The sequence below is a fragment of the Leptinotarsa decemlineata genome, unplaced genomic scaffold, assembly GCF_025532065.1.
Source record: "Leptinotarsa decemlineata unplaced genomic scaffold, Ldec_3_MD MMD2_tig00003335_RagTag_RagTag, whole genome shotgun sequence".
NCBI lineage: Eukaryota > Metazoa > Arthropoda > Insecta > Coleoptera > Chrysomelidae > Leptinotarsa > Leptinotarsa decemlineata.
The window spans coordinates 1,054,016-1,067,777 of NW_027412587.1; the positions used below are offsets into that span (position 1 = coordinate 1,054,016).

A 13,762-nucleotide genomic window follows, 5' to 3' on the forward strand; every position below is an offset into this window, starting at 1 on the left:
CGAGTCCAGAAAGTTCGGTGGCGAATTTAAATATTGGCTTTACTTTTGGAGACAGTTTCGAAGAGTCAATGATAATGAAGATATTGCACCGGAAGATAAATTCCAGTATTTGATTTAAGCAACTCTACCTGATTCAATAGCTCGTCAACTCATAGATAGCTACCCTCCCAGTGCAAAAAATTACCTGAAAGTAATTGAAAGATTGAAGAAACGATTCGGTAGGAAAGATCTAGTGGATTTTTATGTACGAGAATTGTTGAAGCTGATATTGAACAATATTTCCAACCATAATAATTTGAGTGTCCTTCAGGATAAAATGGAATCTCAGTTACGTGTGTTAGGAACCCTTTATGTAACTTCAGAAACTTGTGCAGCTATTCTTTATCCTCTAATGGAATCTCGTCTTATGTATGGCAGAGTAGTAGTCTTTACGACAGTGAATCACTTTTAAGGATCGTCTAGATAAATTAATGATATTCCTCAGAAAATAAGTGGAAAATGAGGAAAGAATATCTTTGGCGGTGTCAGGATCTGACATTCAGGGTAAATCCAAAAAGAAAAACTTTACTCGACAATTTCAGAGTCTACCAACTGCTTCTGGATTGATAAATAATAAAATAGACAAGAAAAGTAGTTTCTGTAGTGGAATACATTCAAGCGAATCATGTAATGAAAGCAAGAAATGGACTCTATGAGATCGCTAACATAAGTTATTTGAAAAATCATGTTGTTACATATATCTGAATTACGGGCACATTTCTAGAAAATGTGTATTCGTAACAAGGACATTTTTTGGTGGTAGACATTATGCAATCATGTGTCCAAAATCTGAAATTTCAGAGATAAAATCTACTGAAACAGAAACTAATATAGAAAATAATTCACCAAATGGTTCCTATTCACATACATTAGTTATAAACTTGAATAGTTTCAATAATTCGAGAAGAGTTAGAGTCATTTTTGATACCGGTTCCTAGATGTCCTATGTTACAAAATCTGTAGTTGAAGAGAGGGGTATGAGTCTTTACAAGAAGAAATCATATACGCCCTTTTTGTTGGATCACGAACCGCGTAAGACTGAGTGACCTGAAAAACAAATATTCTTGCAACTTTGAAGCACAAGAACGCATTATTCGATTACTTGGTTGGATCAGAAGATTTACTGTGAAATGCCGTATGAGACAGAAATAGAGTTGGCGGAAAAATACATCATAACATTTCTGCCAAAGGAAGCCTTCGAAGGGCTCAACAACTCTCAGTTAGAAAGTTTTTGTTGTTTTATCGATTGCGATGGTATTATAAGGATGGTATTATAAGGAAGAACAACTCAGTAGCACTTGTGCTAAGTAAGTTGAACTTCGCCTTTTGTTATGTCAGCAACTAGCTCTCTAATTCATTTAAATATTTGTATGTAACTACAGCTGGGTAACAATAAAGACGATTATTATTATTATTATTAGAACTAAGGTATCCGGAAGAGATCACCTTCTAGATTTTCGGTTTCCATCATTCTACCATCTGAACATTCCATGGTGAGTAAACTTATCTATGAAACTATATAAAATTATTTCATACTGGAGTTTAGGGTTCACTAAGTATTTTGAGGGAAATGTTCTGAGTTTCAGAGGAAGAAAAGCAGTGAAATCTAATATTTCTAAATATGTGAAATTCCGCAAATTCAGATCAAAATATAGGTATAGATGTTTCACTTGTAGCACTACCTGAAAACCGTGTCCGGCAAGCTCATGTTTTCAAAATTTTATTGGTGTGGATTCAGTCAGCCTATTTTATATTCGAACTAGGGAGAAAGCTTATGTTCATATACCTGTGCTATTTTTAGAACTGTTCACTGGGAACTCTTATCACCACTTTTTGCAGATGTATTCATACAATCATTAAGGATATTTGTGTCTAGAAAAGAACGACCAACAGAGTACAAATTTTGTTGGAGTAAAAAATGGTTTTTTGCAGTTGGATTTGAAAATTGTAACAATGTTTAGTACCGCCGAGAGAATAACGTGAAAATTCAATTCCCCAACAACTTCGTGGTGGGTAGAGGTGTGGGAGAGGTTGATTGGGATCATGAAAGATTTACTCAAGAAAGCATAAGGTAAAACCAGTCTACACAATTTGGATTCGAAAGGAATCAATCTAAAGACCTCGGAAGAAATGAGAAAAATCCAAAGAAAGCTGGTTCATCAACAGAAATCGACCTGATTGGCAGCAATTTTTCAAACATGGTACAATCATCAAAGCTTAGTGGGAATTAGCTTAGGGGAATTTTATACATCTATGCGATAGTCTGTTGTTTCTCAAGTGAAAACACCCAGATGAGACAACTAGCGCAGATAATTCAACTGTTGCCATGACTTGAAGGAATGGAATAAATTGTGCAACGATTGATTTTCAAAGAATGACCAACAACCAACAGTCGGATGAAAATTCAATATCTGAGTGAATATTTTTGGATGTTAACTCTGATTACAGCAACAAATAACTGATTGTAGAAATGGACCATTGTAAGGACAGAATTTGAACGCATATTAAGACGTTGGTAGTAAAGCAAAAACATTCCGTGGATATCAGAACCAAAGCACCTTCAGAACATTTCGATAAATCATGAAATTTTAAATTCTCTAACTGGAATTTATACAAGCTTCAGATATTAATAGTCAGACGGAATGGAGCAAGAGGCTTTTGTTCAGCGATGCTATAACTGTAAGAAAATTGAGTCTACCATCACCGGTTAGGCAAAAAGTCACGAATGCAGAGTATAATATCACAGCCAAAAATATTGGCTATAATATTAATAATCTTTTTGTTGATAACTTCAGTTAGAATTGGCAATCCTGTTCACAGATATGATAGTTGCTATGTGTATAGTAGAAGAATTAAGATTTGTAGGGTTTTCCCTACAACTATTTAGCTGTAGGGAAACAGAAACATTTTATTTATTTATTGATTTTTATTTTTGTATTATAAATTCTTGTTAGGAAATTAACTTTTCATAACTCTATTATCGAGCAGTCGGACAAAATATCCATCTGCCTAGGTTTTTTATAATAATAATAATAATAATGATAATTGATTTTATTGATAGGAACAAAATACAAAGAAAATATATATATATATATATATATATATATATATATATATATATATATATATATATATATATATATATATATATATATATATATATATATATATATATATATATATATATATATATATGTATATATAAAGAAAAATATAACCTCCTATCAAATGGCAGGTTTCAATTTCTGACCATGCTACGGAGAAATCGCAACATGAGCAGATCTTGCTCTTCCATCCAACCAAAAAATGTGTGCACCTATGTAAACATAATCACAAGTGCACACAAGCAAACATCTCACCAAACAAACATGATTAAAAATATACTACATAAAATGGTATGCAAGACACATTGAACACATGTATAATACTATAATTAAAAAGCAAAGAAGTCGATGCAAGAAAAAGAAAAAAAAACGAAAATAGATACTAGCACTTGAAATTCAGCATGCTAGGAATTTCATTCGTAAGCAAAAGATGTTTGATTTTCTTCTTGAATATAATACAATTTGAATTCTTCAGTTCGTTAGGTAATTTGTTAAAGAGCCAGGTTATGTAATAAGAAAACGATCACGATAATGGGAAGTTTTATGGTGAGGGGGCGTGAGCAAGTTATTGAATCTCAAATTGAGATTATGATCGTCGGTCCGAAACCTGAGTTTGTTGTAGAGATAAGCAGGCTTCATGTGATTTATTATTTTGTGAAATAATGTACATGCATGTAAGATACGCCGATTTTCCATATTCAACCAACCCAGTTTTGGTAAGTGATGTGTCACATGATCCCGTTTCCGCGAACCAGTGATCAATCTGACGCATGAGTTCTGTAATACTTGCAGTCTTCTCTTATCGGTTTGTAACAGATAAGGACCGTACACCACATCAACATTGTTCGCATGGGATAAAACAAGTGCGTCGCAAAGAATTTGTTTACATTGGCGATTCAGTATTTCACGGTTACGGTAGATTGTTTTGAGGTAACAATGCCCTCTTTTCAAAATCAGTGAGACATGCGATGAAAATCTTAGCGACGGATTTATCAGCAAACCAAGGTTTTCTATATTGTCATCTTCGCCTTTTATTGGTAACGACACGTTATCGATAGTGATGCTTATATTATTCAAGCTCTTTTTCCTAGTTGCTGACCTCCCAAAAAGCATGACAAACGATTTGTTGACATTCACAGAAAGACAGTATTTTTCCGTAAGTTCAGTTAGACTTTTCAAATCTATGTTAATTTTTCGGCAACTGTCATCTACAGAAGATTCCTCGAAATGCATGTATATCTGCGTATCATCAGCGTAGCTATGTATGTTTGTGTAACGAAGGCAATGAGGGAATTGGGAGGTATATATTACAAACAAAAGTGGCCCTAGCATGGACCCCTGCAGGACAACATTCCGAGTAGCAAGAAAATCTGATTTGATTTCGTTTAATATCACACTGACAGCGATCACTAAGATAGTTTTTCATGAGTTCAACTGAGTTGGGTGAAAATCTGAGATATTTTAACGAAACTAATAAAAGCTGATGGCTAATCGTGTCGAAAGCTTTTGAATAATCCAACAATACAAGTAAACACAAATTATTACTATCAACCGAAGCATGAATATCGTCCATAACTTTCAACAGTGCAGTTGTACAGCTATGTTCAGCTCGAAAACCTGACTGAGTAGGATGCAGTATATTTAATGTATCAAGATAATCGCGCATTTGAAAGTTCATGATTTTTCCCAGCGTTTTAGAGATTGCACAGAGGATGCTAATTGGGCGAAAGTCATTGATACTCTGGGGATTTGCGGTTTTTGGTAACGAGATGATTTGAGAATTTTTCGATAATGAGGGATATGCTGATTGTTGGATGCATATATTGAATATATGTGTGACATGAGGAATGATAATAGGGCAACAAAGCAATAACATTTTAATGCTGATATTCTCGGCACTAACAGCATTGGATTTTATTGAGAGAAGTTATATCATGGAAACAAAACTGTGATCATCAAATCAAAGTTGTTGGAAAGAAATGATAAGATATCATTACCTGAATTCGCGATAAGTGAAGAGCTTTTACAAAAGAAGGTATTGAGATAATTGGCATTAGTGAGCTCTTCAGGGATGGTTCTATTGGATTTTTATGCATGCCCAAGGAAGCTAAATTCTTCCAAAATTTATTTCTATCACCTTTGAGGCGGAACTCCAGGTAGGCCTTCTTTTCTTACTTGATTGTGCGGTTTGTGAGGTTTCTCATTTGCTTGTAATAATCCCAGTGGTGAAGGAGCTTGCTTCTTTCGAATCTGGTAAAAGCTCTATCACGCAGTTTCATCATGAATTTCAAGTTTGCTGTCAACCATGGAGCCCTTTCTTTCGAAATTCGAACAGTTCTAAGAGGAGCTTGGGAATCGAAAGATTTTAGGATAATCGAATTGAGTGTAGAAGTTTTTTCATCTATATTTGATAAATTGAGTCTAAATTGGCATCCGTAAGATCCACCAAAAAAGCATCATTATCGAAGTATTTGAAATCCCTTTATGTATGCATGGAGGCAAGAATTTTGGAATGTCCAGTACCAATTTTGCATGCCACTAGATTGTGATCGGAAAAAGTGGAACAATCAACTACAGCACGGTCGGTGATATCTAAAACTTCAGAACACATTATAAGATCAATCAAAGAACTTCGTGTCGCACTGTAACGAGTAGGTTCATCAACAACATGAGGCAATCCATAGGATTCTAAAATCCCATTCAGGTTCTTACATACCTGAGATGATGGATTCGGAAGATCAATGTTGAGGTCTCCCCCGACCAGAATGTATTCATGGGTGGGAACTAGTATAGTATCTCTTCCAGATCAGCAAATAATCGTGCGCAGGGAAACTTGGGACCCTGTAGAGAGAGCCAATAACATATTTTTTTTTTGTTGAATATAGACGATATCCGTACATGCTCAGAGTTGAGAGCAATATTAAGGTTTAATACGTTAGCGTTCAGAAACTGCTTCACAAAAATGGCAACAGTCCCACCGCGGATATCTCAATCGCGTCGGAATAACTGGTATTCGGGTAATGAGACAGACTCATCGGTTATTATAGCAGACAGCCATGTTTCGGATATGGTAACAATATCGTATATATTGAACACTTTTTGCTTAAATTCTTGAAAATCACTAGACAAAGATCTGGTATTCACGTGACAAAATGTGAAGTTTGACATAAGGAGACAATTTTACTTAAAATATTATAAAATATATTATACAAAGATTCAATTATTTGGGATCTTGATTTTTTGCAGCTCTCAATGGAATTGTTTTTTTGGCAGCTTGTTGATCGGGAGTAATAGGTGGATCTTTTCTTTTCAAGTTTGCCACAGATGGAGAAAGCAACACTCACTCAGGGTTACTGGCAATCTTGTCAATTGTATATTTCGTGTTGTTAACGAGCTAATGAAAGCTTTGATTCCGTTTTTCTTGGCTGTGTTCAGGTGTCCTCGCAGTCCTTATGAGTGATTTGATCCTGTGGACTCAAATAATTTGCTACAAAAATCTGCATTCCTTTCAATTTATTGATGTTGCGGAAGATTTCTAACTTTTTCCAGTAGACCAATAATTCAACTTTGAGAATTTTCGCACCACTTATAGCCGGAAAGTAATAAATATTGTCGATATGGGACAAACTGAGTTCTATATCCAATATGTTGCTCAGATAAGAGAGTGAATCCACTGGATCTTCTACTTGAAGGCCAAATACGAGCAAGTTATTTCTGCGAAGTCGGTCGTCTAGTTGAGTTATTTTCCCGTCCAATATCGTTTTTTCCTGTTCAAGTGTGGATAATTTGTGATCGACGGTAGAGAGATCGCTCTGTATGAGTTCTAACGTTTCCTAAGATTTGTCGAATTTTTTATCAAGGTTTGACATCAACTTGAACACATCTGCTAGCGTGATATCATTAGGAGTAGGCATTTTCAAACGAATCCAAAGTAACCCACAACGTGAATCGGAAGCAAGCACCCGTACTACCGTCTTATCGTATGTCAAGTTTCTTCTATCTCCGATAAGATTGCTTGTTGATAGTTTTTACAACAAAATTCTTATTCGATATCCATTGTGAGAAGTGAATATTCGGATGTAATTGCGTAATTATGAAGATGAGACAGCTCACCAGAACTTGAAGATGAAGGTACCTCTTTCCACAATGACTAGGAAAAACAACGAAATTTTTATATTGAAATTAACTGCCAAAATCACAATAAAAGCGGATCACGAGACGTATTTGTGTCATGAACACGACCAAAAAAAAAATATTCATGCTTGTATTTTTTCATGGCAAATCATTAAAATACTCTATTCTCTCCAACCCAACGGTTATTGCCAAAAAAACATATAGATATTTAGAACGAAACCATTTGGAAGGTTCCGAGTAGGCAGCCATTGTTAACACGTTGATGGATTAAGATAAGGGCCCAAGTGGTTGACCCTTCTCGAATATATTTATGACCCCGACCATATTGTCAGTGACGATTATTTCGAAATTCATTCGGTACTGAAATGTAGACGGGGAACTAGTCCCAATTCTAATTCTCATTCTCCTCGCCACTAGGTTACATTATTTTTCTGTTTGTTCATTTGTTGGTGTTTCAATAAATTTTGTTATTTGTAAACGCTATGTCCGCCTGATTAACATTTCACCTATCACCAGTCCCGACAGAATACTTCAAGGATTAGCTCTGAATGAAAAGAGTAAGGAAAACGATGAGAAAACAAGTGAATTAAGTGTCATAATTTTTAAATGAAATTGAGCTTTAGTGTTCAGTTGTAATTTTGGAATCAATAAACTTATTGAATTTGAATGTGCATACCGCTTGGTTTGTATCCACCGTCTTCTGAAATCTTTGGTGAAGGAATACGCTCAATTGTAAATTTACTGAGTATGTTATGAATATGTAATCCGTGAAAAAAACTTACGAACAGATTGTTATATGCGACATCTATAGAAACATATAAGAGGCAAAAGGTGTCAAAAAATTTTCAGAAAAACTTTAAAACAACCTTACAACACTGGAAAATGAAAGAACTTCGACTTTTGACCAGATAGATCATTTAGTAAGGAGATGATTTTTATTGTTTCACTATTCTGTAGAAGCCATGTTGATATATCAAACATCTTCTTCAAATATGAATTACCGCCGTCGATATAATGACATTGATAGGTGACGTTTGCGTTAGAAGACATCAGTGTAACTTTACGGAAAGAATCGAAAACATTTGTGGTCAACAATAACTTTTATGTTCCAGTTAACTTATAGAGAAATCACCTCCGAAGGTGGACTGATGGAACCCTTAGGAGAGGGAAGACCCTTATTAACAGTACAAGATTTAGAAAATAGGCTAGTTTTCACAAAGTGCAAGGTAAGTAGAAATATCTTCACCAAATTATATTCACTTCTTTATACGGATCTAATGTAAATATGGCTATTGAAAAGTCGAAAATATCACTTGATCGAAGATAAAATATTCTTGATTTACTGAATGTTGATGCATGATTCAATCTTGCGATTCAAAACTATTATATTGTTGTTATTACGTACCGTAAAATGGTCTTACTCAAACCACTGGTGTAAACTTGGACCAAATTCAAGTATAGTCTCTACCAGGGGTTTCCAACCGGTGGTACGTCTACCACCAGTGGTACACGTACACTATTCGACAGGATGAAGCCAATTATAGAATAGGGAGTAACAGTGGCATTTACAAATATGTACTTACATAATATAATTTGAGAATCTATATTAAAAAAAAATAAAAACAGAACTGTTAGTTACCTAAGAAATGTGTTTTGATTTGTATAATGTGGCAGTTGAATATACAGGGTGTCCCTGGACTTCCTCTTTTCCTCTCGGGAATGAATAGATGGGGTCAAAATATCACCAGTACTTCATATAACTTTTTTTCTTAAAATCCTTCGTTACCAAGTAACGGGCCCTCGAAGTTACAAAATGAAAAATGTTTTTCTTTGATAACTTTTCAAGTGAATATTCAAAATCATCCAAATTTTGGTAATTGACTAAACAAATGAATTCCTTCGATGAGCTTTCATGCAGGAGTCAGTTGTTTGGCTACAAAGTCAGGAACGGACTACCCCCGATGGTCCACACCCCAAAACTTTGAAATGACAGATATTTTTCAATATTTTTCAACAAATTAAGGTTACTTGGACAATTTTATGAATAAAAGTACTCGTGTGGAAAGTCGATCGGAGCAACGAGTCTTGATAAAAATGTAGTTTCACTCGACGACATCAAACCCGCTCGTCCACCATTATTTGAAATGAATAATTATCAAAGCAGAAATAATAATGATAACGTTAATTCAACAACATTTATCCTGAGATGTCTACCATTATTCGAAAATATTAGTTTTTAAAGAAAATGAAAATGATAGGTAAAATGTTCATAACGAATTTTTATAATGCAAACACGTTTAACTAACGAAACTCAAGAGCCTCAAGAGCAAACAGAAATGAAAAATCCGCTACAGAAACTGCTCGATATGACCACCTTCTCTCTCTATACATTTTCTTAGTCTGCGAAGACACCCTCTCTGTACTTGAAATAGCATTCCAGGGTCGTTTCGTATGGCTTCACAATGTAATGTTATTCTATTCAACAATGCATCTCTTGTGTGAATAGGTGTAGCGTAAACAAGGCTTTTTAGATGCCCCCACAGAAAGAAATCCAATGGATTTAAATCCGGAGACCGCGATGGCCATGAATATGGCCCACCTCTACCAATCCATCTATTGTGGAAAATATGGTTCAAATGGTCACGCACAATCAAACTAAAATGAGGAGGAGCGCCATCATGCATAAACCACATATCTCTTCGGGTTTGCAATGGAACATGTTCCAAAAGTCCATTCAAATCGTTCTGAATGAACTCCAAATAACGTTCTCCATTCAATCGGTCCTGTAGAACGAATGGTCCTATAAGATGGTTTCCTATGATACCAGCCCAAACATTCACGTTGAATTTCCGTTGGTGTTTGGTTTGCAATATCCCATGGGGATTTTCTTCGGCCCATATATGGAGATTATGAGAGTTGATAACTCCATCTCTACTGAAACCTGCTTCATCAGTAAATAAAACTCGATTAATAAAAGTCATATCCTCTCTTTGCCTATCCATGAACCAATTGGCATATTCCAGTCGTGCTGGAAAATCTTGAGGTGTCATGGCATGTACCTTCTGGATGTGAAATGGGTGGAGCAGTTGTTCCCTAATTATTCTATGAATAGTGGACTTGGATGTATGGAACTGTTCTGATAGATTTCTGATGCTCATTGAAGGATCATCAGCGACGGCTTCCAAAATATTTTCCTCCAATACAACGGTACGTACAGTCCTAGGAGCGCCCTCACCACCTCGTTTTGGTAAAACTGTACCTACAATAATATCGAAATAAAACAACGTGCTCAAATTAATTATCAATTATTACATACCTGTCTCCCTCAAGCTGCGATCGACACGCTCGAATGTTTCTCTTGACGGTACCGTTCGATTGGGAAAATGCTCGGAATACAGACGACGAGCTTCTGCAGCATTACAAAATGCTCGTCCATAAAATACATGCATATCTGCATATTCATTGAATGTAAACTGTTCGGCCATATCAAAACAATTCAAAATATCCTATAGAATATTGACAATACAATGATAGTCATATGACAACGCACCACTCAACAAAACAAAATCGCATTCCAGTTTCTCATTTTTTATCAAAACTTTCTAAAAGGTTTTTTGTCAACATCTGTGAAAGAAATGGAACATAATTATTCCCTGGATATTTTTCACCTGATCATGTGCAGCCGTTTTTGTAGTTCATTCGTTTGCTTTTTATTAGTATAGTAAATATTTTTTCCGATGTGCGTTTTTTCAGCTAAATTTAGATTCGTGTTAAAGAATTTCTCCCATAAAATTATAATTATCAGTGAAACTCTTCAACAGTTTAGGTGTGAAGAAGAATTTGAAACATTCGAATGTTGAGTTTCATGAGATTCAGATAACTGATCAACACGAAACGTGATTATTCCACACGTATTATGTACATACAAAATATGGAATGAATTCGATATTTCATAGTAGAGTAGCTTGTTAGTTTAAAAACACCACGAATCTACAGAACTTGATATTTCTTTTGAAAAAATATCTGCTATCACAATTGTGACTTAAACTTCCATATAGGTACTGTACTTTTTGTTTACGACTTCATTTTAGCATACTTTGTATTATTCCTGTTATAAATGTTGTTGAATTAACGTTATCATTATTATTTCTGCTTTGATAATTATTCATTTCAAATAATGGTGGACGAGCGGGTTTGATGTCGTCGAGTAGAACTACATTTTTATCAAGACTCGTTGCTCCGATCGACTTTCCACACGAGTACTTTTATTCATAAAATTGTCCAAGTAACCTTATTTTGTTGAAAAATATTAAAAAATATCTGTCATTTCAAAGTTTTGGGGTGTGGACCATCGGGGGTAGTCCGTTCCTGACTTTGTAGCAAAACAACTGACTCCTGCATGAAAGCTAATCGACGGAATTCATTTGTTTAGTCAATTACCAAAATTTGGATGATTTTGAATATTCACTTGAAAAGTTATCAAAGAAAAACATTTTTCATTTTGTAACTTCGAGGGCCCGTAACTTGGTTACGAAGACTTTTAGGAAAAAAAGTTATATGAAGTACTGGTGATATTTTGACCCCATCTATACATTCCCGAGAGGAAAAGAGGAAGTCCAGGGACACCCTGTATCTAGGACATGACTAACAGAATTAGAGGTATCGCACATTGTATAAATTGGAGATTTTTCATTATATTTGTACGCGGAGTGTGGAAATAAAATGTGACACTATTCCTAGATGACCGTCTAGGAACCCAAAAATTCAACATATGTAACAGTTGAGAGCAGGTGATGATATTGTTTATCATGCTATTGATAGCAAACATGACTCAGCTCACGGGTCGCTAGAAAAACGAAATACCCATAACCCAGTGAACAACCTGACATCTTCGTTTTTCTATTACATTGGAATTTATAATTCCTAGGTAATAAAATAATAAAACACTTTAGGAATTTTACCTAGGAATCCCCAGATAGTACATTTGGTAAACAAAAGATGTTTCATTTTTAAGCTGTGGGTCTTCAAAAGGATTGTCTTTTACTTTCACTTAGCATTACAGGTTCGTTGTGGGTATTGTGATTATTAATTCTGATTACGTATACAAAAACTGAACTATGAATCGATTTCTGACGTCCTCTTCTACTTCAAAGGATTGTGCTGAAAACATAAATTACCGGCCAATCGTAAATACGATGAAAGCTACTTACAGTACGGTTTTAAAGTGAAGCCAGGGACTGAAACCAGGGACATTCCTATTCCTCAATGTGTTGTATGTCTTGAAACACTTTCGAACCAATTTAATTGACAGGGCTAGCAGCAAAGATGAAGGGAGTTGCTCCCGAATGCAAAAGTACGCATTGTGTCATCCATCACGAAGCATTTTTGCTGACTTTTTAATAATTTTTATTTGAATGTTTTTAGACCTATGGGTAATAGATAAAACTGTGAATTATTACCATTTCAATCTTTTTATTCCCTGTTTATTATAAGCATGTTATGAATAAACAGATATCTAACCATTAAATATGAACTTTTCTCAGGAATTTAATTAAAAAAGCCTTTGAACACTTTTAGAAGAGTAAATATTATACATGCATAAAGGTTGGGAACCCCTGGTCCATATGAAGTAAAGCCGAACAGATGAAGAAAAGACTAATGTTCCGGATCTGATAAATTTACTAGTCAATACCATACAAAACCTCACATATGAAATTAGTGATTAGACCCCGTAATTATACCACTCCGCCCATTCCATACAAAGGAACTGCCGACGTTCAGTAATTATGCCATTCGAATCACCTTCGTATATACTATACATACATTACTTATTGTTATATCGTTTCGATCAGTATTCTGAACAATTTTGTAACTTAGGATACAAAAACACTATTTTGTAGTTGCTAGGCTGTTCTTATAAAATAATCTAAAAAAAAGTTGATTGAAATTTTCCCAAAAAAGTTGAAAGACACTTAGAAATGACCTCGTGGATACAACAAATATTATTTATGGTAATTTTGTAACATTAACTCCTATCTATGGAAGTTGTTACACAACGTTTTTCAAACTTTGATTTCATACACCACTCATCAAGGGAAAACTTCATTTCAATCTTTACTTTTTTATTGCGGGATATCTTCATATCCAGCAAACGGTATAAATAGAAATCAGTTATTGATAGTTTATGAATAACAGATAAATGAAAATTGAAAGCTGTTCTGGAATATCAAACATAGCTATGTTTTATCATTTTGAGAGGATTTTTTGTCTTTGAAGAAGAGCGTGAATGCCGTCTTTTGTGATATTTATCAAATGAATTTGTATTCTATCAAAAACTATTATTTCAAATAGAAGCTATAGATCTATCGTGAGTATATATTCTGAAACTGGCTACTATCAAAAAATCTTGACTTCGTCAGATATTTAATTTACTGACCCAATTATCGTCAATAATTCGGGGTTGAATTTCATTTTTTTGAAAAGAC

At 34.8% G+C, this 13,762-nt stretch overlaps 1 protein-coding gene across 3 annotated transcripts in view; it reads left to right on the forward strand.

Annotated features, from left to right (window-relative positions):
• PsGEF (Protostome-specific GEF) overlaps positions 1-13,762 on the forward strand; it is a 199,928-nt gene that overhangs the window by 124,775 nt on the left and 61,391 nt on the right. For all 3 annotated transcript variants that reach the window (XM_074177906.1, XM_074177905.1, XM_074177907.1), the window contains exon 12: positions 8,390-8,503. In XM_074177906.1, coding sequence (XP_074034007.1) covers positions 8,390-8,503 — 114 coding nt within the window. The remainder of the gene's footprint in view (positions 1-8,389; positions 8,504-13,762) is intronic.